The following is a 23,257-nucleotide window of genomic DNA, read 5'->3' on the forward strand; positions in this document are numbered from 1 at the left end:
AAGTCATTCGAAGCCATCGTGGGAACTACAAACGGCATGACGTCGTTAACGGCATATCTCCTTTGAAATCAGGCATACAGCAAATAGCTCAAGTACATTTCACTTGTCTCTGGTTTTAGTCTTGGTAGAGCCACGTGAGTGAATTTTGAAGTGACGCCGCAATGGGTAATTGGGTGTTGTTTTACAGCTTCACTGTCCAACCATATTCACAGCGTAGATTGGAGCCACAAGTATTTATATTGCGTGGGCTTTTTCTTTAATTCCATAAAGAATACATTGAAGGAGATATATCGCTACAAAAAGCTGAGTCGGCTCTTTCTCAACTCCGTCTAGAACCTAACGAACCGCTCTTGGGCTTAAAATGATTACAAATTTTGCAGAATTCATCTAGTTAATGAACTAGTTAAGAAGAAGTTAAAAATACTTTGAGGAGCCCCACACGGCGGCAAAGTATTTGTGAATGGTTTCATTCCGCTGCAGTGTACCGTTTTTTTTAAGTTTTGGCCCAAGTTACGTGAGGCACTCTGTATACAAACACGCCATCAGGAAGCAGCGTGCGTACGCGCGCACGCGTTTGTGTGTGTGTGTGTGTGCGTGCGTGCGTGTGTGTGTGTGTGTGTGTGTGTGTGTGTGTGTGTGTGTGTGTGTGTGTGTGTGTGTGTGTGTGTGTGTGTGTGTGTGTGTGTGTGTGTGTGTGTGTGTGTGAGAGAGAGAGAGAGAAAGAGAGAGAGAGAGGGAGGGATGGGGGAGAATAAAACTTCGCATTGTCATTCCCAAAATTCACAGCAATGAAAACACTGAATCGAAATCAAAACAACCAGTCTATGTATGCACCTACATTCGCACTGTCTACATCCGGCTTTTGCCTCGAGCTCCCATGCACTCGTTGGCACTTGTTGGTACACTGTCAAGAAAATCTTTGCCGTCATTCGCGTCAATTAAAAACTGCTCTGGTGCGCAATAATAAGCTGACATAACTCGCCACCTTTCCCTCCGATCCTCACACATTTTACTTATATTCATTCATCCTAGCGGTTCGTATTCGTTCATTGTCATCAAGGGGACGAGAAGCTGCGCGTTGCATTTAGCTTTCCATTAATTTTTTCTTGTTGCAATTTATGTATATGAATTAAGCGCCTATTGCAATTTTTCTTTTCTTGCTCACGTGGATACTTTTTGGCCACTGTCAAGAAGTACTGACCTCTATAAGCTTGCGATAGCGTGTCCAATCCTAAAAAGCCCCCAAAAGGTGTACACTTCACAATATCAAACAAGCTGCGTTTCCCAGGATTTGCTTCCCATTCACTTCCTTTCTCCGTCGAGAGCGATGCGAGCGTGCTCAAGCCCATAATAGAAGCGTGTACTGACCTGGAAGAGAGCGCTCCTGTTTTAAGCGCGCTCTGCCGCATGTCGTGCGTACGCGTCCTTTGTCTACGGTTGCGCTTGAAAGAACCAAACTGAATGCCTGGACGGATTCGTTCGCGATTAAGTTAAACACTTCGCGCGCAGAGCTGGAACCTTTGTCGGCGCCGCTTCCGAAACATCAGTTCCGCGTGGACAGGCTACGGCAGGACGTGCTTTGAGGGCAGGCCGAGTTTAGGGACCTTTGACCCGCCAAGTGGCCAGCGTAGCGGAAGGAAATCCTAGGCCAGGCTCCGCTTCGTAGCGCACAGCGACGGATGACACGCGGCTAAGTTTTCGGACCACGGGATCTAAAATACTCAAAAGTGACTCCAAAGACGGGATGCCATGTTCAACCCTTTCCCCTGCAAGTACACAGCACGAAAGGATGCTCAGGAGAGATGGGGGGTTTTTGACATAAATTTGGCCTCCTGTTGGGTATGCAGGCCCCGCTGTCAGCGCCAACCAACGAACACATAGATGATGCCGGGAAGTTTTAGTATCACGCAAGATGCATGATGCGCTGCCGTGATCCACTTTTGTGTGGAGTGAACTGCGCTCACGGAGTGGGAGGCGCGCGTCCGCACCTGTCGCCTGGAGGCAGTGGAATATGTTAGCGTATCGAACATTCACGCCTTGCCGATGGTTGGATGGATTGATATGTATGGGTTTCATTGGCATGTGCTTTGGATCGGGGTAAATTTAAGCAAACGTAAGTAGCGATCTCATTTATTCCGAACGTCTTTAAATATTCAGCCAACGGCCACTTGTATATACTGCCGTTCTTTGCCATTCTAAGCTGTTCGCTTCCCATTTTCTAACATACATTATTATTATTATTATTATTATTATTATTATTATTATTATTATTATTATTATTATTATTATTATTATTATTATTATTATTATTATATTATTGTAGTAATAATAAAGCCTTCATTATTCATATCACGTGTGGAAAGGAGTTCAGGGAAAAAGCTACAGGGAGCTTGACGAGCCCCCAACCCCAGGTACACATCGACAAGCAGGGTTGAAACACTATACCTGTCTCGTGTGATGTGAGTTCATCCAATTTCATTCTGCTTTTAGGCAGCCAGCCTTCTCTTGCCAATCTCTACTGAAGATGCGTTGATTTTGCTTTCCATATCCCTAACATCCAAACCTTCATGAAGCCTGACCTTTCTTGGCAAACCTTTCTTTTATCTCTCTCCGCTAGCCGCAAGGAAGAGCTCTATATAGTAGACTTAGGATAACAGAGAAAAGGAAATGCATATCAAACGGATACAACATCGGTGACAGCAGGGCCACAGAGTCGAGTCGCTGCGCTAGTTACGCGTTTCATTTATTCCCCTTGCACAAATCGCGCTGCTCGCTTTTGGCGCAAGTTCGCCAACTTCATTTCTTAGGACGCTTCTCTCATTATGCCATCTACCGGGGCTCGCATCCTCTTAACTTGCGTTACGCAGAGCAGTGACGCAGCTTCCAAGGCAAGTACACACGTATGTTTATATGATATTTATTTTTACTTTATTATTTTTTTATTACCTGCCCTCCGTGCCGTCTATGTCCTCTGAACCAACGTTGGCGCAATGATGCGGCTTTCTACCTCTAATTCTACAGTCGATCAGAGACTTAGAGGGATTATGCAATGAATTAATTGAGATTACGTAAAAAAGACGAGAGATAGGCATTTCATCACTCGTCACCCCAGTGCAAGAATTTTTGAGATAGCATCTATAACAACGAAGATATAAACGATTAAAAATTACGCTCCTCCTCTCCCCCCTCAACTCGTACACGCGGGGCACCAGACAAAAATAAAGAAAACAGGTCTGGGACTGGGCCCCGCCCATGAATGCGTCATCCGCTGACGTTCCTTTTGCAACTTCCGGTTTTCGCTTCCGGTTGCGGTTGTCACCCAAGCAGCAGCGTCGGCGGCGTGATTGCGGCGCGCGTCTGGTTTCTTTGCTTGTCGTCTATTGTAGTTAGCAGTAATGGACCCGGACCTCGAGGCGCGACTGCTCGCTCTTACGGCCGCGATGGGCATCGAGCCCTATGCGTGCGCATGAAGAGCCGTGCGAGTGGCTCCGGAACTCCCGACAGAAGGAGGCGGCAGAGGAAAATTGAAACAATATGCGCGAAGGCAATGGCCTGGCTCGCGCTTGCCCGAGAGGGTCGCGCGGCGGCACGAGCAGACGATTTTCACGGCTACCGGAAGTGTGCCCGTGACGTCGTGGCTGCCGTGGCTCCAGCGAATGAGAGCGTGTGGTGGCCTGGTGACGTCACGGGTATAGTGACGTCTTTTTTCACGATATTAGTTTCAAAATCGATCACTACGAGCACACCAATCGGCCCGCGAATTAAAAAAAAACGGCTTTTAAAAATTCATAACAAATTGCTGGCTCAGTTCCGAAGACTCATACTTGGTGTGAATGCTTCTTAGCATAATTTATAAGCATTGAAAACATTTACAAGCGACTTTTTATTCATTGCACAGTCCCTTTAACACTTTGAATGCGTTAGCATTTAGCTCCAGGTCGAAAAAAATCTGTCCGTCCGTCTCTCTGAGGCCTCGCTAATTGGCAGTTCGCTAAGTGGGGAGAGAGAGGGGGGGAGGGGAAGATAAAGCAGCAGAGGGGGGACGAAGAGAGGGTGGAAGGCAACAAGTGTCGTGTGGGGAATAGTGGAGAGGGGATATGGCGCGTCACGCCGTGATTGCTGGACTGGATCACGCCACCCGTTCGCACGGTCTGAGCCCGTCAGCGGCAGCGGCTGCTCCGTCCGGGGGCAGCACTAATTATAACGCAAACCCCGACGCATCAATCCGATTGATCGTCTGGAATTTTTCGCCTATCCGTGGCAGGCAACACGCCATTTCGGCAGACTTTTAAGGGGGTGCCGAAAAGCAAGAATAGTATAAAGAGCTTACTGCTCAAGTAGCGCCTCTCTGTTTTGCGCTGTTTATTTCCACCGTTGCTTGTACTGCTGTATTTAATTGCGGAAGGGAAGGAGAGGGGTACTGGAACGTAGGAGTTCACCTTGGTGAACAGTGATAAAGGAGCCGTTGTGCGTTACACAGCAGCTAGTGCGCAGTCAACGAAAAACAAAGGAGCGCGTCAGTTTCAAGAGTATTCCCATCTGCTCCGCTCTTAATGCTGTCTCTGAATTGAACAAAAACAGCTGCGTCATAGTCAGAGGGAAAGCGTGTTAACAAAAGTTGGCTCATTCACAGATTGCGCTCTTTAATGAAAACTGCCGCAACGCCTGTCACAGTTGCGCAATTTATTAAGGACGTCAAACCCTCGATTTTTATTTTCGTATTCGGTAAAGTTTCTGTGCTGCGGTATTTGACTTCATTACGTAATTTCGAATGCAATCACAACTCAACACCCAGGCTAAATTACTGCCGCTTGAGGCGTCTTTCAAAGTTAAAACAGAAAAACTAAGAAAAACAACTCACCACCATTATTCCTGAAAATATTTGCACAAAGAAACGGGACGAAGAGACATGGCAGACAAACTACTTTCTCCCTCTCTGGTCTTCTTCGTCTTGCATCTTCGCGCTCAATGCTTTCAAGGACGTCTTACCGACTAGTTCCACACTCTGCGCTACAGAAATTATTACTTCGTCTTACTGCGCAGTTTTAAAACGCGCCGCTTGGGTATCAAGACTGAGCAGCCAGAAGCGATGGGCGCAAAGAGCAGCGCCTGGCGGGCACCGGGTTTGCTCACCGAGACACTTGGGCAGCGGGGTCGACCAGTTGCCGGTGTCGAGGCAGATGCTGGTATTCGACTCGCCCTGGAACTTCATGCCGTCGAAGCAGTTGTAGGTGGCCTTGGCGTTGAGCGTCGACGAACGGAACTCCACGTAGCCGTTGTGCAGGTGGCCAGGGTGGCCGCAGTCGATCTCTGCGCACGTGCGTGCAGACAGGCCAGTCACACTCAGCCCTAAGCAACTAAGTTTATGGTCACACTGTTACTCTAACTTTACTCACACTGCCAGCATGCTTTCGACGTAGTATGCTGCCAAGTAATGGACGAGTTCCTCCTTTTAGTCCCCTAATCCCTCTTCCCCAGTGCAGGGTAGCCAACCGGAACCCCTTTCTGGTTAACATCCCTGCCTTTCCCTCCTCCTCTTTATCTGTCTATCTATCTATGGACGAAAAGTGGCGAATAAACTTTCCGTCCTGAGCTGTAACATTTGGATAAGTGACAGAATTTAAACATGTTGCGTTCAAATGAAAGTTTGAAATGTTCTCTTTGGGAGGAGCCTGCCACTTGACTATAAAGTGCCAGCAGCGGCAACGCTTTTCCGCCACCGATGCAATGCCGTCTGCATATTTTTGTTGAAGAACGAGAGCAATTATTCACCCCGTCAGTGATGCACTGCATTGCGGACTTGTTTATAGGACGCTGAGCGCATACTCTTCCCATGCACCTGCATCATGGGAAACAACCAGAAGCCAGATTGCGCTAGAGATTCGGACTTTAAGGTTGGCGAGGCAAAGCAGCCGCTGTCTTCCTTCCACGGTGGGATGTAAAGGTTTGTGTACCGGCGAAGAAAATGCATCGCCGCAGGTAGGTGCTTTATAAGCAAAGTGATGTATTCCGGAGAAAGTGGACATTTCAAACTTTCACTTGAACGACACAAATTTCAATTCCCTTACTTCAGAGAAAAAAGTCACAAGAGCTGCTGAAGCAGAAGTTCTTAAGCATCCCCGTAGAACCAGGAATGAGGTACGAAAGCTCAAATCTTTAAGCACTTTCAATTAAAGGAGGTGGTTTGGAAGGGGGTAGGGATGCAGCAGCAAAGCGAAGTACCCGGCACGAAGTAAGAGTCAGTCAAAGATATAGGTTACGTAGCAAGTTTCTGTACAAAGTGCGAAAAAAAAAACAACTACGCTGCCATGGCTGTAAATGTTTTGCGCTAACTTCTCGCGAGGCGAGCACGGAAAGGCATCCATGGCCAAACGTGGATCGGTCCGCCTGCCTATACACCACTTGTCCTGTCGTTTATCCTTTCCCAGTGATCTGTCACACTCTGATCGCACTAAGATCGTATACAGGCTACATACACAAAGCAAATAAAAAAAATGGCGCTGGTATTAAAAATCAAACGAAAAAAAAAACACTGCTGCGATGCTATGACTACACTGGGGGGGGGGGGGGGGGGGGGGGAGATTCTGTGCAACTGCTACGGCGATCGATAGAAAGACAGAAACATGGAAGACCTAAGCAATTCGTCCTTGCTGTTAATAAACTGATACGAATTTTCAAACCTGACTTTAACCTGAATTAGATAATTTCCTAAAACTTAATTTTGTTTGAAGGTAGTCGTGTTGTAAAGCTGCAAACGGTCTATATATATATATATATATATATATATATATATATATATATATATATATATATATATATAAACGTTTGAGCAATTTGATATTAATCGAACGTGTGAAGCCTTATTTGATATGAGATGGAAACCGGTTTTAAGTGCTATTTCTGTGTACTAAAAGTTAGGGTGACAATAAGCGCATGGCATATCTGCCACTCTGTTCCTCACAAGGGTAAAATTGCTGGCAAAATGTGGCTCAGCCGCTCCCCTCTGACCGGAAACAGACAGCTAGTCGTGATCTCAAATTACATTTATACCTGGAAGGCGGGATGCGCTTCAGAGAGTTTCACACAATTTCATCCACTTCTATCATTTTTAAATTTCGCCTTATTACTTTCCGCATTGCTTGATACCGTCCGGGACAGACTCCCAGTAACTGTAGCTTTTCTTTATTTTATGCCCACCGCGAGAAGGAGAGAACGAAAGGAAAATTCTGAATAACGTGCCAAATGCCGCGGATTCAACAGCTTATGCGGCAACGACCGTGTAATTCAAAAAAGGCTTATATGTAATAATGGCAGTGTAATTGCGCACCACAACTCCGCCTTCTACGGGAAGCGAGAAAAAATGGAGGCAGAGGAAGAAGGGAAAAAAAAAAGGCGCTGTGTGTGTGTGGCTCCACGTACTGGCGAACACGGAAGGAGCAAAAGCAAAACTCTCGCAATGCAAATTATTATACACCACGTGACCAAACGACGAGTCTTAAGAAGGAGACGATAAAAAGGTCTTTATTTCTGCATTCTCGGGCCTCTCATTTTCCCCTTTAAGAGCCTCTTTCTTCTTTTTTTTGTCATTTTTATTTTTGGCTGCGCAGGTTCTCGCTGATATCTCCGCGGCGCAGTGCCTCCAGTCGGAGGAGGACAGCACTTCTGCGCCCCGCCCAAGTCGGGCCGAGGATTTAGAAGACGACGGCCGAGGCATCCGCAAGAAAAGGTCATTACCGGAAGCGGGCCACTCTTTGCTCGCGATTGCCCGTTTCGTCTTCACTTTTGTTTTCCTCTTTGTTTTTGCACTCCTATCGCGAGGACTGCCGGGGCATTATCATAATTAAACTTCATTCCGCGTCTAACAAGAACTAAATTGAGGGAACGATAAAACGAGAAAAAAGAAGCAGGGACAGTTCGAAAAGAGACGGCAGAGTCAGAGGCCGCAATAAGGTTCGACAGCTGGCTGAAAGTCGGGCCGCTCCGGCCGCGAGTGTGGTGCTAACGAAGCGCGAAATCTGCTGGATTCGGGCAAACAGGTTATTACTGTTCCTCGGCGTTTTATTCGCGGGCGTGGCTTAGCGCGAAGAACGAAAGAAACAAGGCATGAAAAGCAACAGCGTGAAGTGAATCAGGGAGCAGAATAAGAGTGGAGTGCGGGAGAGGAGGGAACAAAACAACGCGGTACAAAAGCGATCGCACGCGGACACAGACACGGCTTGTCAGCTGAATATAGAGCGTTAAACAATGAGCCGAAAGTGGCGCTTCCTGACGTACGTGTTTCGCAATCTTTGCGCTTTTTAACACAGTGAGGGCACAAGCGCGGGGCACAGATTATCGGGAGTGGAAGGGGGGGGGGGAGGCATAAATTAAACCGCGATCCTAATAATGACGGGTGCACTTGTCGACGTCTTTCTTTCTGCTTTTGTTGCCTTTCCTTCTGTTGCTCTGTCAATATAACCATTAGCTCCGGCATGTTCGAAGTTTTTTTGGCTAGTTCCCTTAATGTGTCCGTTTTTGTTTATGGTCTTTAATTTACGTTCTAATTAGCAATTCACACTCTGCTAAACGTGTTTAAACAACCTCCTTATAGTTTGTATGACTCGGATAGCTTTGTCGTACTTGAGGATTCTTACTATTGCGCAGTGAATCTTCTCTCATAAAAAAACAAAACCGGCAAAGCTTTTGTAATGAGCCCAAAGTTTAATGATTCCCTTTTTCTTTTCTGTTTTTACCTGCATTCGTGTCAAATTCGCGTTTTGTTGTGATTTAGTAAACCAAAACCATTCCTTTATTTTAGCTTTCACGACGGGAGAAAAAGCTCCTTAGCTTATACAGCACTACGCTGGTGTCAGCTAGAAATCCTGAATATATCAGTGCAATAATAGCACTCCTGAACTGCGGCTTTTACTGTAGATCATGCTTCTATGGCAACCGTTAAAAACGAGAGTGATTAAAAAAAAACATTTTACAATAAGTGGAGGTGAGAGCCGGCATGCACACTTTTTCGAACACAATCAAATCAGAGTGCTATCTGCGCCAGGCCTTCTGAGCCTCTGACATAGGCATGTGCACACATATCTACTGCTACGGGAGACAGGTGGTTCCACCCACCTGGAGGGGGGTTCGTGTGGTGCGCAGACTAGGAAAAGCGAGGAAGACAATACTGACCAACGCAGTGCGTGGGCGCGCCCTCCCAATGGCGCTGCGAATTGCACCGCGCCGTCGAGGGCCCCTTGAGTCGGAAGCCGTGGTGACACTCGTAGCGCACCACTGAGTTGAACAGCAGCTGGTCGTAGATGGCCCGGCCGTTCAGCGGGTCTTCGGGCTTGTCGCATTGTACCGCTGCGGAAGACGACGGGGGACATGGAATCCGATACCGCAGACCGCGGGTCACTGCTGCTTTTTTCTCTACCACGACCGACAGTAAGCTGCAGCCATGCTAGGGCGCACGCTTGATTCAGGTTTGATTTATGCTTTTAGATAGCTTTAGCATAGTGCGGCGCAGGATCCGCTAGGCGCTCAATGCGCATACGCAGTAGAAAACGGTTTCGAATCGCTGATCACACTATGCCATAACTCTCTTAGGTTAAGCACCGCTTAGTTACGTTTGAGTCATTCACTCATCTGTTGCTTCGCGAGCTGTTATACACTAACAGTTTATATAAAAGAATGCTGACCAGTCACTACTCGATAATCCTATTTTCGCGTCCTCTTAACGGCAATTCATGGAGTGTTTGGTTAGCACAGTGCGCCGTGGAAACAACAGCTTGCTCTGTCTTTGCATCGCTTATGTAACAGGCGCGCAGGTCCTCGTCAATAAGGCAAACCATACGCCGTTTATGACTCGCGCTTACGGAGACGTCGATAAGGCCTGTGCGGCAAATTTATTTGAGCAAGGATTTTCTCATTGAACTGTAGCCAGCCACACTCCCAAACGGAAAAGGCTACGTAGCTTTAAGCGGGGCCACGAATTTTCATAAAGCGTATTCTTGTAGTGAGTAAAGGAAAAGTCAGCCGCGAGACAATGACATATCGCTTTTACGGACAGACAGTAAAAAACGGTGAAGACAAGCGTTACAGGACGCTCATGCAGCCATGAAAGACACGGAATGGGTATACGCACGCCTGCACTCAGGCAGAGTGCCGCTCCACTGGCCGGAGGACTGGCAGTAGCGGTGCGACCGGCCGAACAGCTCGTATCCCTCGTGGCACTCGTACTTGACCGAACTGGTGAAGCGCGTCATGGAGCCCATGCGCCGGCCGTGCTCCACCTCACCGGGGGGGCCGCAACTCTTGGCTGCAGCCAGAGACCGGCGGCCACCAATGTCAACACACGCCCGTGCACTCGCCAGGGGCGGCGACACTTCGGCATGCACGTCGGCAGTATACGCGTGCCGAAGCGAGGTGCCAGGCTATACCGCGAGAAACAGACGCATCTGGCATGTCCCGAATTGTTCATCACGCTCGGAATTCTAGCTTGACCGGATAACAGACACCCACGAGGCGTCGTGAAGGAAGCACAGTACTAAACAATGTTCCTCTACGCAATCAAGACTGCACGCGTGTATGAGGTATGCCTTTGGTGAACCCGCAGGACGTAAAGGCCGCCGCATACTTCTGAAAGCTTTTACTGTGCATCGCATACAAATATTGTTCCAGTAACCGCAAATAAATAGGTACACCGTGCAAGCGTGCCATCCACGGCCCAGTGCTACGTTTCCAAGTGAAATAACAGAGCTGTTGGGCGCAATCTTTTTGTCGAAGGGAATAAAGACGCTCACAGTTTTGTCGTAGAGAAAGGAGGCAAGCTACTTCTTTTTATACAGTATTTTATTAAAGATTGAAATAGTAATTGTATTTACACTTAACAAAACACTTTCGCGTGTATCGTTTGAAACCGAATGGGTGGTGGCCCGTTTCTCCCTGCAAGTACACGCTTGTTGAGCAAGAATTACTTTTCATGAACGGTCAGTCGCGTACGCTATTACGTACAAAGCAAAACACAAAATTTGGTCTGTTTGCAAGTAAAGCTGCGCCGAGCTAAGCGCGCTGGAATTGAGAGTGACCTGTATCCGCTGCGTCATAATACAAGCAACCGTTCGGTGCCCACGCGCTATAGGAGAAAGTGCGGGACATCGCACTTTACCATGTCCTGGCCTAGTCTGACCCTTTATTGTGCTAACAAACGCTGCCTTCAATCATACCACGATGTTGTCCCTTGAAGACCCCGCGCACACAAGTGTTTCAGCCATCCCACTGAGTTGTTTTAACACAGGAGGGTTTCGGCACTAGTGAAGAAACCACTGACCGTCGTTAAACTTGTGGCTGACGCAACATGATGCAAATAAACTCAGGAACGAAGGACCATTTACGAACGACACGGACATCAATACATTGAACAGAGCATGGGCGAGTCATACACACTTTTGAGAGTGGTCTAACTGAGCAGTAATTTCTTTGTTCGAGCTCGCTACACTTGCTGCTGTGGCCTCAGGGGCAACCTATAGTACAAGTGCAAGCTGAAAATTGCCAGTGCCTATAAGCCGTCGCTTCCGAATTGCAACGCCCTCAGTCGCACTTTGTACGGCACACTGAAGGCACGGACTATACGACGGACCACAATGCGTACCGCATTCATCAGGGAAAGAAAAAGACAAATTGAGACATATATCGTTAGAATCCCGTGATCGGCTGATGACGTGCGGCTTCCCACGTTTATTGCGCTCTCCCATTGACCACATCAGGCCGACGCGCGGCGTAGTTTATGAAAGGTTTCCCTTCGCAATCTGATTGTGCTCTGCTGGCGGTGACCTGCACGGTGACCGCCATCCCTGCACGCGGCGGCGGGGAAGCCACAAGCCGGCGGTGACGGCGAAGCCGCACTTGCATCAGATCAGTGCAGATCGCATATGCGCTGTAATGCGAAAAAAGAAAAGAATTGAGTGGCGGCGGCGATGTCTGGCCATATTGAGAAAATTGAGTTGAATTCAAAAGAAAAAAAAAGGAGTGAACAGGAAAGCTAGGATGCGTAAATGATAGTTTGGGTTCTACGTAAGTACACGCGGAAGCAAGATGCCCAATCTTGTCATGTCATGTTGCACAGCATTTTCAGTCACCGAAACCAAGGTGTATAGGGGAATGTGGTGGACGTAGCACGTCCTGTAATACCGCAAGTGTGACGTAGAATGTCCTCTAACGGCGAGAGCAGAAACTGTGCGAGAGCCATCTTATGCTACGCATGGCATGAAGACTGCCAGAACCGAGACCCCGTTAAGCTATTAGCGGACAAACAAATGAAATGAGGGGCTCGTTTGACATATACATTAAGGAAGCCAACAGTCACCGAAACCAAGGTGCAAGAGGAATGTTTCTAATTTTTTTCTTTTTAATTTGTAATGACAATCGATTGGTTTAAAGAAAATTACTTATAAAGCAGCAAAAAAAAAAACAACCTTGTCGCCGGTGGGATCCGAACCCACGCCCTCCGAATATCGCGTCCGGTGCTCTACCAACTGAGCTACGGCGACGGCTGTCCAATCTGCTGCTTTCGTGGGTATTTATGTTTTGCGTGTAAGCGAACCTTGAGAGTGTTCACCAGCGCCACCCTCGTACAAAGCGGTGGAAGTAGCACGTCCTGTAATACCGCGAGTGTGACGTAGAATGTAATCTAACGGCGAAGGCGGAAACTGTGCGAGAGCCCTCTTATGCTACGCATAGCATCAAGACTGCCAGAACCGAGACCCTCGTTAAGCTATTAGCAGACAAGGCAAATGAAATGAGGGGCTCGTTTGACAAATACATTAAGGAAGCCAACAGTCACCGAAACCAAGATGCAAGGGGAATGTTTCTAATTTTTTTCTTTTTAATTTGTAATGACAATCGATTGGGTTAAAGAAAATTACTTATAAAGCAGCAGAAAAAAACAACGATGCCGCCGGTGGGATTCGAACCCACGCCCTCCGAATATCGCGTCCGGTGCTCTACCAACTCAGCTACGGCGACGGCTGTCCAATCTGCTGCTTTCGTGGGTATTTATGTTTTGCGTGTAAGCGATCCTTGAGAGTGTTCACGTCACACTCGCGGTATTACAGGATGTGCTACGTTCACCGCTTTGGACGAGGGTGGCGCTGGTGAACACTCTCAATTATTTGCTATCCAGGTCTTTGCCCTTTCGTTTCTTGCGAGAGCAGTTGTGAACGAACTTTTCGCAGCGATAAACTATATGACTATGGTTACCGGTGCCTGTCAAAGGCTAGCACATACAGTTAAGAAAGCTGCGAGGTCGCTTATAAATATTGATACCTAAAAAAATGAATTCCTCTTTTAGGTAAGACCTTGCTACTGATTTTTATGTTTTTTTTCCTTTTTTTCGTCTTCAGTCCTACATGCTGCGTTTCTGGTTTTAGCATTGTGGTCGCCACCTCCCTTCCCCTTCCCCTTTTCCCACTTAGAAAAAAAAAGGAAAAGGCATTATGTGACCAAGGGGTGCACTAAGCGTGAGATGCTTCTTTCTTACTTCACTTTTTCGCATGTTTTTATTGCAATCACTGACCCTGCGCACAAGTAACTAAGCGCTTTTAGAATTAATAAAATTAGCTGCGTGCCAACGCTCGCCCTGCTTCTTCCTTTTTTGCGTCTCATGGCCAGAAATACTGCCTTGCGTACTTTAAAGATCAAAGAGGGCATACAGCGGTCGAGCGCTTTCATTCCCTCCGTTTTTCAACACGAAAAACTTCGACGCCTGAGTATCGCTATACGCCGCGAAACGAAAGGTGAACCATATTCAATATCCTGAAGTTGTGTCGGCCGCTAGGCAAAGATGAATCCTGACTGAAGACCTGAATGTAAGGACTGCGAAGTTCGATTAACGTTTAGGGTGCTCGCTGATGCTAGGAAAATAAAAATAAGCGCAAATACCGGCTCACGGGTAAAAATGCAGAAGGAAATGCGCAGCACGCGCATGAAATGCGAACGTCAAAACACGGAAAACTTAATGCCTGGGTCAATCGAGTAATGTTTTCAAATGCGGAACTATAAAGCGTCGCTGAGCTGGAAGATGTGCAGCGGCTTCGATAGAGGGCACCGCGCGCAGCGGACTCAAGACGGTAGCTGTAGCGTCGGCGCAGAGCCTATCGACCATCTACGCAAATTTCCGCTAAGGTTCCTGCTATAACAAATAGCTACAGCCAAGTGTCCAAGCGGCATATACCCAAAATGTAGAAGTGCCGCCATCGGCAGCAAGTTGTTCAGTGCGATGTGCACGCACTAGGGCTGGGCGCAATTAGCGTAAATTTTGGGGAGCTGCACCGTTATGTCAAAGAGCAGAAAAAAAAGGGGGGGGGGGAGTAATCCAAGTAAATATCCCAACGTTTAGCGCCAAGAAATTTCCGTGAAAGTAGAAAATCGCGGCACTGAAAAGAAGCTGTATTAATAATGTCATGCATCGGTTCCGCGGCGTCTCTGATTAGAACTAATCCAATAAGCAGGACTTGGAAGGAATGCGATTTTATCCCGAGGCACTGAGTCTTGCTGGAAGGTGAATGAAACCCGCATGTCCCTAATTTCGGCTACGGGAAAGGAAGGTGGCAAATTTTTCCTGGGAAAAATACACTCTTTGAAAAAAGGTAGTAGTACTTATTAACTTTGGGGCAGTAACTGGTTGTCACGTATGTTACTACTCTGTTACTAACTGCGGTAAGTAACGCGAAGGTTAGTAACAGTTATTAACCCACTGAGTCAGTAACGGCTGGGCTGCTACCCGCAGTTAGCAACGGGAAGGTGAGTAATGACTGCTACCTAGTCACAAGCTGCAGTTAGTAATAGGAAGCATATATTACACTCTTAAGAAAAAGGCGAGAGAATTCACCAAGTAACTACTAACCAGTTACTTGTCACAAAGATCACTACCTTCTTAGTAACTGGAGGTAGTAAAAGTAGAATTAGTGAAAGTTACTAACCCAAGAAGCTAGTGAAGAGCATTGCAATCTCAAAGAAAAAGCTTCTAGTATTTACTAATAAAATGAGTAGAAACTTTCGCATATGTTGCCAGGTCTCCGTACGGTGTACTGGCGTGGGTTGTTAAATTTGTGCACACTGGAAAAATGAAAAAGCTACATGGTCAATTTGACTAATTCCCGAAACCAGTCATGAGCTATCAGAGCGTGCTGGCCGTAAATCGCACACTTAGGTTTAGGCTTACTGCATGTTCAAATTATGAGAGATGATGACATCCAATAACCTTAACGGGCCCACACAAAGGTCCAGAATGCAAGAAAAGCACAAGCCAGAACGGGTCACACACGCATGACACACGCATTGCGCGTGTGCAAGTAAATCTTTCTCAGCCTCATATACTGCGGAAATCTGACTCGATTACGGGCAAGTGGCTCTTACTTGTTGAGCTAAGATACCAGCGTTAATTATGAAATTGAGATTGCAGAAACAGCTTAGTCTACCTATCCGCACGCGCTTCTGCAGAAACGTTAAATTACAAAACCAATTTATTCACGCAACCGCCTGTGTCAATTATATTCTTTGACTTAATTTTAGGATTAAAGGAACGGTTACTAACCAGGTACTAACTAGCGAGCATTATTAGTAAAAAGGTAGCAAGGGTTACATTTACTAACAATACCTTGAAGAGGGTAGTAAATAGTAAAGAAAGTAGTAGAACGAAGTCAGAGTTAGCGACTCCTTCACTTACTACCTTTTTACTACCTTCTTTTTTTAAGAGTGCACAGGGCTTCTTAACCGTGAAAACTATGTACACGGTTCCCTGATAAGTTCCAGAAACAAGATACAGTGTTTTCGAGGCGCTGCCACCCTTCTCTTCCACACGGAGATCAACGAATGAAACGTTCCAGAATATGTAGCACTCAGCAAAAGTGAGTATGAACAAGGCAGCCGTAGCGCTCCACTTACGACTACAGCGCAGTAGACACACGGAGTAGATAATAAAAGGACGCCAACCAACAAGGCAGCCATTACTTATTAGCGCTCCAATAAAACGATATATTTTTTTTCTCTCTGCGTGGACAGTGACCCGTGATATTCATTCACACTCAAGTACACTAACCGACCGGACGGTATGCCACAGAACCATCGGCTGCGTCTGCGACGCTGCGATACTGCAGCGTTAACAAACAAATTTTTCACGCGCCTAATGGACGATCTGGCTTTTACGCAGGTTTTGTTGGGTACAGGTTAAGTGTGAAATGGAAAGTCCGAAGAAAACTTGGTTCTGCTCCTCCGCGGCGTGCATCGAGGGGTCCCGTTATGTGGCTGGGCATTTTTCTCACCAGCCCAGCGCGGTCTAGACAGCCATCGAGTTCGTTCCGCTTTCGCGGTCTCGCGTTCCCGTCACGACGAATAACCCTGGGTCTTGTCTCCCTTTCTTTTTCATCGTGCCGACGACTGCACGCCGCCATGACGCATCCTGTGTCGTCCAGTGGAGCGCGCCTAACGCGTACGCTGATTGGCGGGCTGGTTAGGAAACTTGCAGTCGAAGCGACGCCTGTCTGCTCGCTGGTGCATGTTATGCGGCGTGCGATTGCTTAGGGCGCTATCAAATGCAAATCTGTGGCGAAGGAAGCGGCGAAAACAACAACAAAAAAGAGAAACAAACTGCGTCGTAAACTATAAGCGGGTATATAATTAAAGTCGCGCGCTTCGCTGGCATCCTCAGAAAAATTTGCATAAAATAGCAAAGCTTGCCTGGTAAGAGTGCTTATTCTTTTTACACGTCTTTATTTCGCACAACTGCGGAATACTGGAGATGTTACCAGTGAGAGACAATGTTGTCTGAGGTTAATTTTTACAACTCTTTAATCAATTGTAATCTTTTCTTTGATGTTATGTATATTGTATTGCATTCTATATTATTGCATATTGTGTGCTGTATCAGTTGATATGGTATATCTCTGTGCGTTTTCCCAACTGATTTTGAGCCTATCCTTGACTGCCTGTGCGACAGCAGCCGACGTCCCTATACAGCTTTATGGTATATATGCAACATAATAAGCTCGACGACTGGCTGTACCTAAGAAACCATTGTCCTCTCTTCTCCTTTTGCACATTCTTCCTGTTTGCAGCAAGATATTCTTTTCATATGCGTGCGCTTGTTGAAAGACCGATAAACAAAGATAACCTGACGAGAAGCCGTGCAATAGAGAACCGCATCAAGGGCCGCATTTTGCAATGATTATTTCCAAGTTGATTCTTTTCCTTCATTCTCTCCTGAGTCACAATTTTGAGGCCATAAACTGGCTACTGACGACGTTTGCTAGCCATTAGCCTAAAGTGACATCACAAGCGACAGTGACCAAATATAAAAAAATTCGAGTCCCTGAAATTAGAAACGCTCAATTTCAGCTCCATTTGCCATTAATTTCGCCGTTTTTAATTGCCTAAAGTGATACTACAGCGCTGATATTGCCGGTATCTGGCATTAGGCGAGGCCGACTGTATGCGGATGCAATAGATTGAGAAAAAAAAGTTTGGTCACGTTATACCATTCCAGTATTCTGTTTGCCGTGCTCTTGCTCTGAGACTGAGCAGAGTGCTGCCCACCACTCTACAGCCCTCCTCTAAACAAATTCCCTCCCTCCCTTTTAAGTGCATTTTTATTCCGCATTTCGAACTTGTTCCGTCTTTCTGCCGTGATTGTGCTATCGTGCGCAAGAAAGCCAGCTAGAATTTCATGAAACGATGCCTCTGCAAGGTCATGCTTTATACAATGCCCCAGAACATTACAGCTAGCGCAGGTGATAAATCATTGTGCTGCGACTTGTTACGCTTCAAAATCGACCTATATAGCTGTTTCTACTCGGTCCCAACCCGAGCCGACTAACGTGAAATTTAATTCTATGCTCGAATGAGTTTCCCCCTCTCTTTCCGTTCTTTTCCCGGACAAAGCTTTTAAAGATGCACGTGTCATGCGGACGAGCGGCACAAGTAGAAAGATATAAGAGACAAGTCGCGGCGCTCGTATTTCGCTCGCCTGTAAGCGTCGACCTTTTCGCGCGGTGACCGGCGCAGGGAAGGCAAGCAAAAGCGAACTGCGCGAGAGCCCGGCCATTGAGAGATTATGCCCACTCAGAGGCACTACAAGCGGCGCGCACACCTCGGAGCGCTTTAACGAGGCGAGAAAAGAAAAGAAAGAAGCGCGACGAGCGAGAACAGGAAATCGTTTCGAATTCGAAAAAAATTGCACGGAGCGGGATTAGCGTCGCTGCAATCCGCGCTGCGGCTTCGCACGCGCAATGCGAGCCGCCTTTTATTAGTGCCGCCCGCGTGCGTCGCTCAAGCTGTCGAGAGCGCTCCACCTCGAGAGGCCTTTCGCGTGAGCAGCGAATGATGCGCGTTTGAGAGCTTTTATCGCCACTCGTCACAGACGCGGGTCCGCCTGCGTTCAATTGTCGACGAGTACTTCCTGCCCCTACAAACGCTTGCGAAAGATAAAGGGAGAATGTGCACTCTGCTTTAGTCAGTTTGGTAAATAGATAGAATAAATAAAATAGTTGGTCAAACGGAAGCCGCAAACTCGGAAGTACGGTACCGCAGGAAGCAGCCGCCTGAAGATGTCTTCCTTTCAGCACAAAGCAACAGGACTTTGGTTTAACGGGTTGCTTTATTTCACAAAAGTTACATGCGCTACATAAAGTACGAGTACTTTCTTCGCAGCCTGAATTACACTCTATGTAACGAATGAGCAAGTTCATATTCATACGTCAAATATTGTAGAAGCAGTGTCCAACACGACACATGCGCCGCGGAGTGGGCAAGTTCATTTTCTATGTTTTCTCTGAAAACGCTGCTCACCTCCAAAAGTCGATTAGTGACCATCTCGTCTCCCTGCTTTGAACATCTCACGAGAGAGATTTGCAAACTAGTGAAAATAAAACTACTAGGGAGATATCATCAGCAGAATTGTCCGGCCCTGTACCAGTCTGTGGACGTTCTGTGTGATTAACGACACAGCAACGTCGGCATCTGATGTGGATCAGTGAGCGCATCTTTTGAATTCTGAGCATCCTAAATGCTGACACTGCAAAGTCCGCGTACCAAACAACCCCTCTTTCTTGTGGCCTTTTCTGATCACAAATAACGAACATACTAATCCTTAAAGACGGGCTTAAAACAAAATGAAGTATTTCAATAGTTTCGTTGCCTTTGCGCCATAATAAAGCAATAAACAAGATTCCAGCCACCGCCACACCTGTCCTCTGGGTGCGGTCTTCGTGACACGTTTTGGGCGGGAGGTGGAGGGGCAGTTAGTTTCTGGCTGATTTGGGGCCTTAACTATTCAATACTAAGCATGAGCTGTGGATAAAAATTTGCAGTCTAATGCGTGCTACGCCCAGACTACCCCGATGTAGGAATGCATGCGTGCTGTTCAATACTTTGCTCTCATCCAACAAGCAACACCACAAGGAAGATTGTGACTAAAGAAACGTTTAAGCACTTTTTTCGTTACGTCGCTTGTAAGCACCCACATGGTAGCAGTGCTGGCGTAGCGTGTACGACTCGACCGAGAATCCTCGTCTGTACCTAGCGTCTCGGTGCAAACATTTGGTTTTTAATTTTATTTACTTTCGAATAGTGTCACGCACGTGGATTCTAGGAGAGGTCGGTCCGTTGGATGCAAGGATCCATGATGGTAGCTTTGGCGCAAGAATATTTACATAGACATTTTCTGCACGCGCCGAGCCAGCCGCACACAAAAACACGCACAGGAAGAGATCTAATGGTCCCTCATAGCCTGAGGCGCTTTGGGACGTTAAACCCCCATAAAAAAGAGATCTAATGAAAGCGGACACTATAAGCACATGCGAGGGAGGCTATGAACGCGCTCTCGAAAGCAACAGAGAAAGCCTCACAAAGAGAGACACTCTGCTCCTTTCAAAGGGATAAAATTGCCGCGATGTTTTCAAGGAATCTCTCCTGGCCATCTCGCTAGGATGTTGTACATTCATAAGTGGGTAAAATTTCTCTCTCGTACGGTGTTTTTTGTATAAATCTTTGCTTTCCTCCTTGTACTTCTCTGCGTACAAAATTAGCAACAGTTTTTAGTAACGCTGTTGTTAGTTTCGTCCTAAATGCTAACTATTATTACATGAGCACATGCCCTTTGCATAGGCTTTTAAGACCTGCGTGCGAAATGACAAGGGGCTATTAGAGGTATCTGCTGCTGCAGCAGCCGGTGTCATCGCTTCGGCGGAGGTGGCTGCTGCGACTTGCGCGCTAATCTTGCAATCTTATATTTGGCACCCGTTTCTGCCAGCTCTCTTGTATCTGCACGCGGCAGTGATAGTGGTCCAGTTGGAGTCAGCCGACAGGCCTGCGCACTTTCCTCCTCTTCCTTCCGTCGACTTCGGCAGCCTTTTAGCTCCCCTAATCCCTCTTCCTCAGTGCAGGGTAGCCAACCGGAACCCCTTTCTGGTTAACATCCCTGTCTTTCCCTCCTCCTCTCTATCTATCTATCTATCTATCTATCTATCTATCTATCTATCTATCTATCTATCTATCTATCTATCTATCTATCTATCTATCTATCTATCTATCTATCTATCTATCTATCTATCTATCTATCTATCTATCTATCTATCTATCTATCTATCTATCTATCTATCTATCTATCTATCTATCTATCTATCTATCTATCTATCTATCTATCTATCTATCTATCTATCTATCTATCTATCTATCTATCTATCTATCTATCTATCTATCTATCTATCTATCTATCTATCTATCTATCTATCTATCTATCTATCTATCTATCTATCTATCTATCTATCTATCTATCTATCTATCTATCTATCTATCTATCTATCTATCTATCTATCTATCTATCTATCTATCTATCTATCTATCTATCTATCTATCTATCTATCTATCTATCTATCTATCTATCTATCTATCTATCTATCTATCTATCTATCTATCTATCTATCTATCTATCTATCTATCTATCTATCTATCTATCTATCTATCTATCTATCTATCTATCTATCTATCTATCTATCTATCTATCTATCTATCTATCTATCTATCTATCTATCTATCTATCTATCTATCTATCTATCTATCTATCTATCTATCTATCTATCTATCTATCTATCTATCTATCTATCTATCTATCTATCTATCTATCTATCTATCTATCTATCTATCTATCTATCTATCTATCTATCTATCTATCTATCTATCTATCTATCTATCTATCTATCTATCTATCTATCTATCTATCTATCTATCTATCTATCTATCTATCTATCTATCTATCTATCTATCTATCTATCTATCTATCTATCTATCTATCTATCTATCTATCTATCTATCTATCTATCTATCTATCTGTCTGTCTGTCTGTCTGTCTGTCTGTCTGTCTGTCTGTCTGTCTGTCTGTCTATCTATCTATCTATCTATCTATCTATCTATCGGCAGCAGAAGTCAGATGGCGTGGGTTCGAATCCCACTGAAACTTATACCTTTCCGCCTGAGTTTTGTTTGCTCGAGTTTTCTTGTGTGGACGAACGGACGGACAAAAATCTGCGGGCAATAAACAAAGGTGAAAATCTGGCCATTAAATGTATTCCTTCATTACAAAACAAGTGTGTTCCTGGGTTTCCGGAAGCTGAAGGCAAAATACCCCCTATTCGGACTACCCCCTATTCGGACTGATGAGAGCATATTAAGAAAACCACCGCTTCTACCGCTACGGCTTGAGCGAAGTCAAGACAGGCCGCCGCGGTGGCTCAGTGGTTATGGCGCTCGGCTGTTGACCCGAAAGACCGGGGTTCGATCACAGCCGCGGCGGTCACATTTCGACGGAGGCGAAATACAAAAGGCCCGTGTGCCGTGCGATGCCAGTGAACGTTAAAGAAACCCAGGTGGTCGAAATTATCCCGAGCCCTCCACTACGGCGTCCCTTTATAGCCCGAGTTGCCATAAGACGTTAAGCCCCATAAACCACACCAAACCGAACGCACATTATTAAGTCGAATTCATATTTAGTCTATCAGCGTGGGCGTTTTTAATTCACTTACTGTTATTCCGTTTGCGGAAGAACGTTATTCAAGATTTTTAACTTATATTGTTCAGAAAATTCTACTTATAGCCACCCGCTAACTATTCCGAGAGCCTGTCTGATTCTTGATTACCTTCGCATCGAAATCACTCATCAGTACATTATACCGCGTTTTTATTTTTATTCATCGCCGCTTCGGCGTCTGTCTAGAACCTTTTGACCATCTCGTCATCGTTACTTTCAGGTGCTAACGGTATCTAATATCACCTGCCGAACAGGTCACCCACGCCTTGGGGGCGGGTTCACCGAACCGCACCGCATCTTCAACCGTCAGACGAGATCAATTCGGCTCTGTCAGGGTGATGCGAACTCCGCTCAGGCGAAACTCGGAAGATACTGCCACGCTTTACCACCCAACCCCACTCGGCGCTGGGTGGCATCCCAGTCAGCGCACTTACCGGTTCGAGTAGCAGGATGTAACGCCAAGGAAGCGGCGCAGTAAAGCGGAGACAACCGCCTGTTACCATGTGTGCCGTTTCGACATGCAAACTGCGACTGACAGCTTTAAAACGAGGAAAATTCACCGTGCTCCTCTGAATGAAAGACGTATTTGCGACTTCGTTTTAGGTTATCTTTTGAAGACTGCTCTTCAAGCGAACAATATGCAAATGATGTCTGTATAGAATATATTCACACATTTGCTTGCTCGTGATTGGCTTGATTTGATCAGGGTCCTCAAACCCGCCATTTGAAGATCTGAAACTTTTTTCAGGCGTCTAGGAGAAAGCGTTACAAAAAAAGACAGCGAGGAATATTAGAAAAAAAAAAAAACAGCCTATACAGCCCACACATGCTCTCTGGCTTCCACGTGTCTCAGACGTTTCTTCCCCCGGCTCATTTCCTTGCTTTTAAGTGAAATGTTTTAATTGTTGACTTGTGCAAAATCAACGCTGCAGTAAGTGTTATGGAAGACATCGTAGTGGAGGGCTGTGAATTAATTACGACTACGTGAGGCTTTTTAACACGCACCGCAATCTCGGCACATAGGCATCTTCCCGACTCTCCTCGTTTAAAATGTAGCCGCCGCTGCCGGGAACTGAACCCATGACCTCGTTTTCAGTAACAGGGCGCCATAGCCATTGAAACAACACGGCGAACCCTAGATGAAAGAGACCCATCACTACGCGAACAGTGTATTTGGTGCTTGAAGGAAAAAACACGTCACAG

General features: G+C 46.2%; 1 protein-coding gene and 1 non-coding gene across 2 annotated transcripts in view; both read right to left on the minus strand.

The window, feature by feature from the left end:
• Positions 1 to 23,257, minus strand: part of LOC144115058 (sushi, von Willebrand factor type A, EGF and pentraxin domain-containing protein 1-like) — a 541,580-nt gene that overhangs the window by 173,454 nt on the left and 344,869 nt on the right. Inside the window, 3 exon segments of the mRNA XM_077649191.1 lie at positions 5,134 to 5,310; positions 9,169 to 9,342; positions 10,124 to 10,297. Of these exon segments, the coding sequence (XP_077505317.1) occupies positions 5,134 to 5,310; positions 9,169 to 9,342; positions 10,124 to 10,297 (525 nt within the window).
• TRNAS-CGA (transfer RNA serine (anticodon CGA)) lies at positions 12,455 to 12,527 on the minus strand. The gene has a single exon. It is a non-coding gene; the product is annotated as a tRNA-Ser (tRNA).

Source organism: Amblyomma americanum, chromosome 1, assembly GCF_052857255.1.
Source record: "Amblyomma americanum isolate KBUSLIRL-KWMA chromosome 1, ASM5285725v1, whole genome shotgun sequence".
Lineage (NCBI taxonomy): Eukaryota > Metazoa > Arthropoda > Arachnida > Ixodida > Ixodidae > Amblyomma > Amblyomma americanum.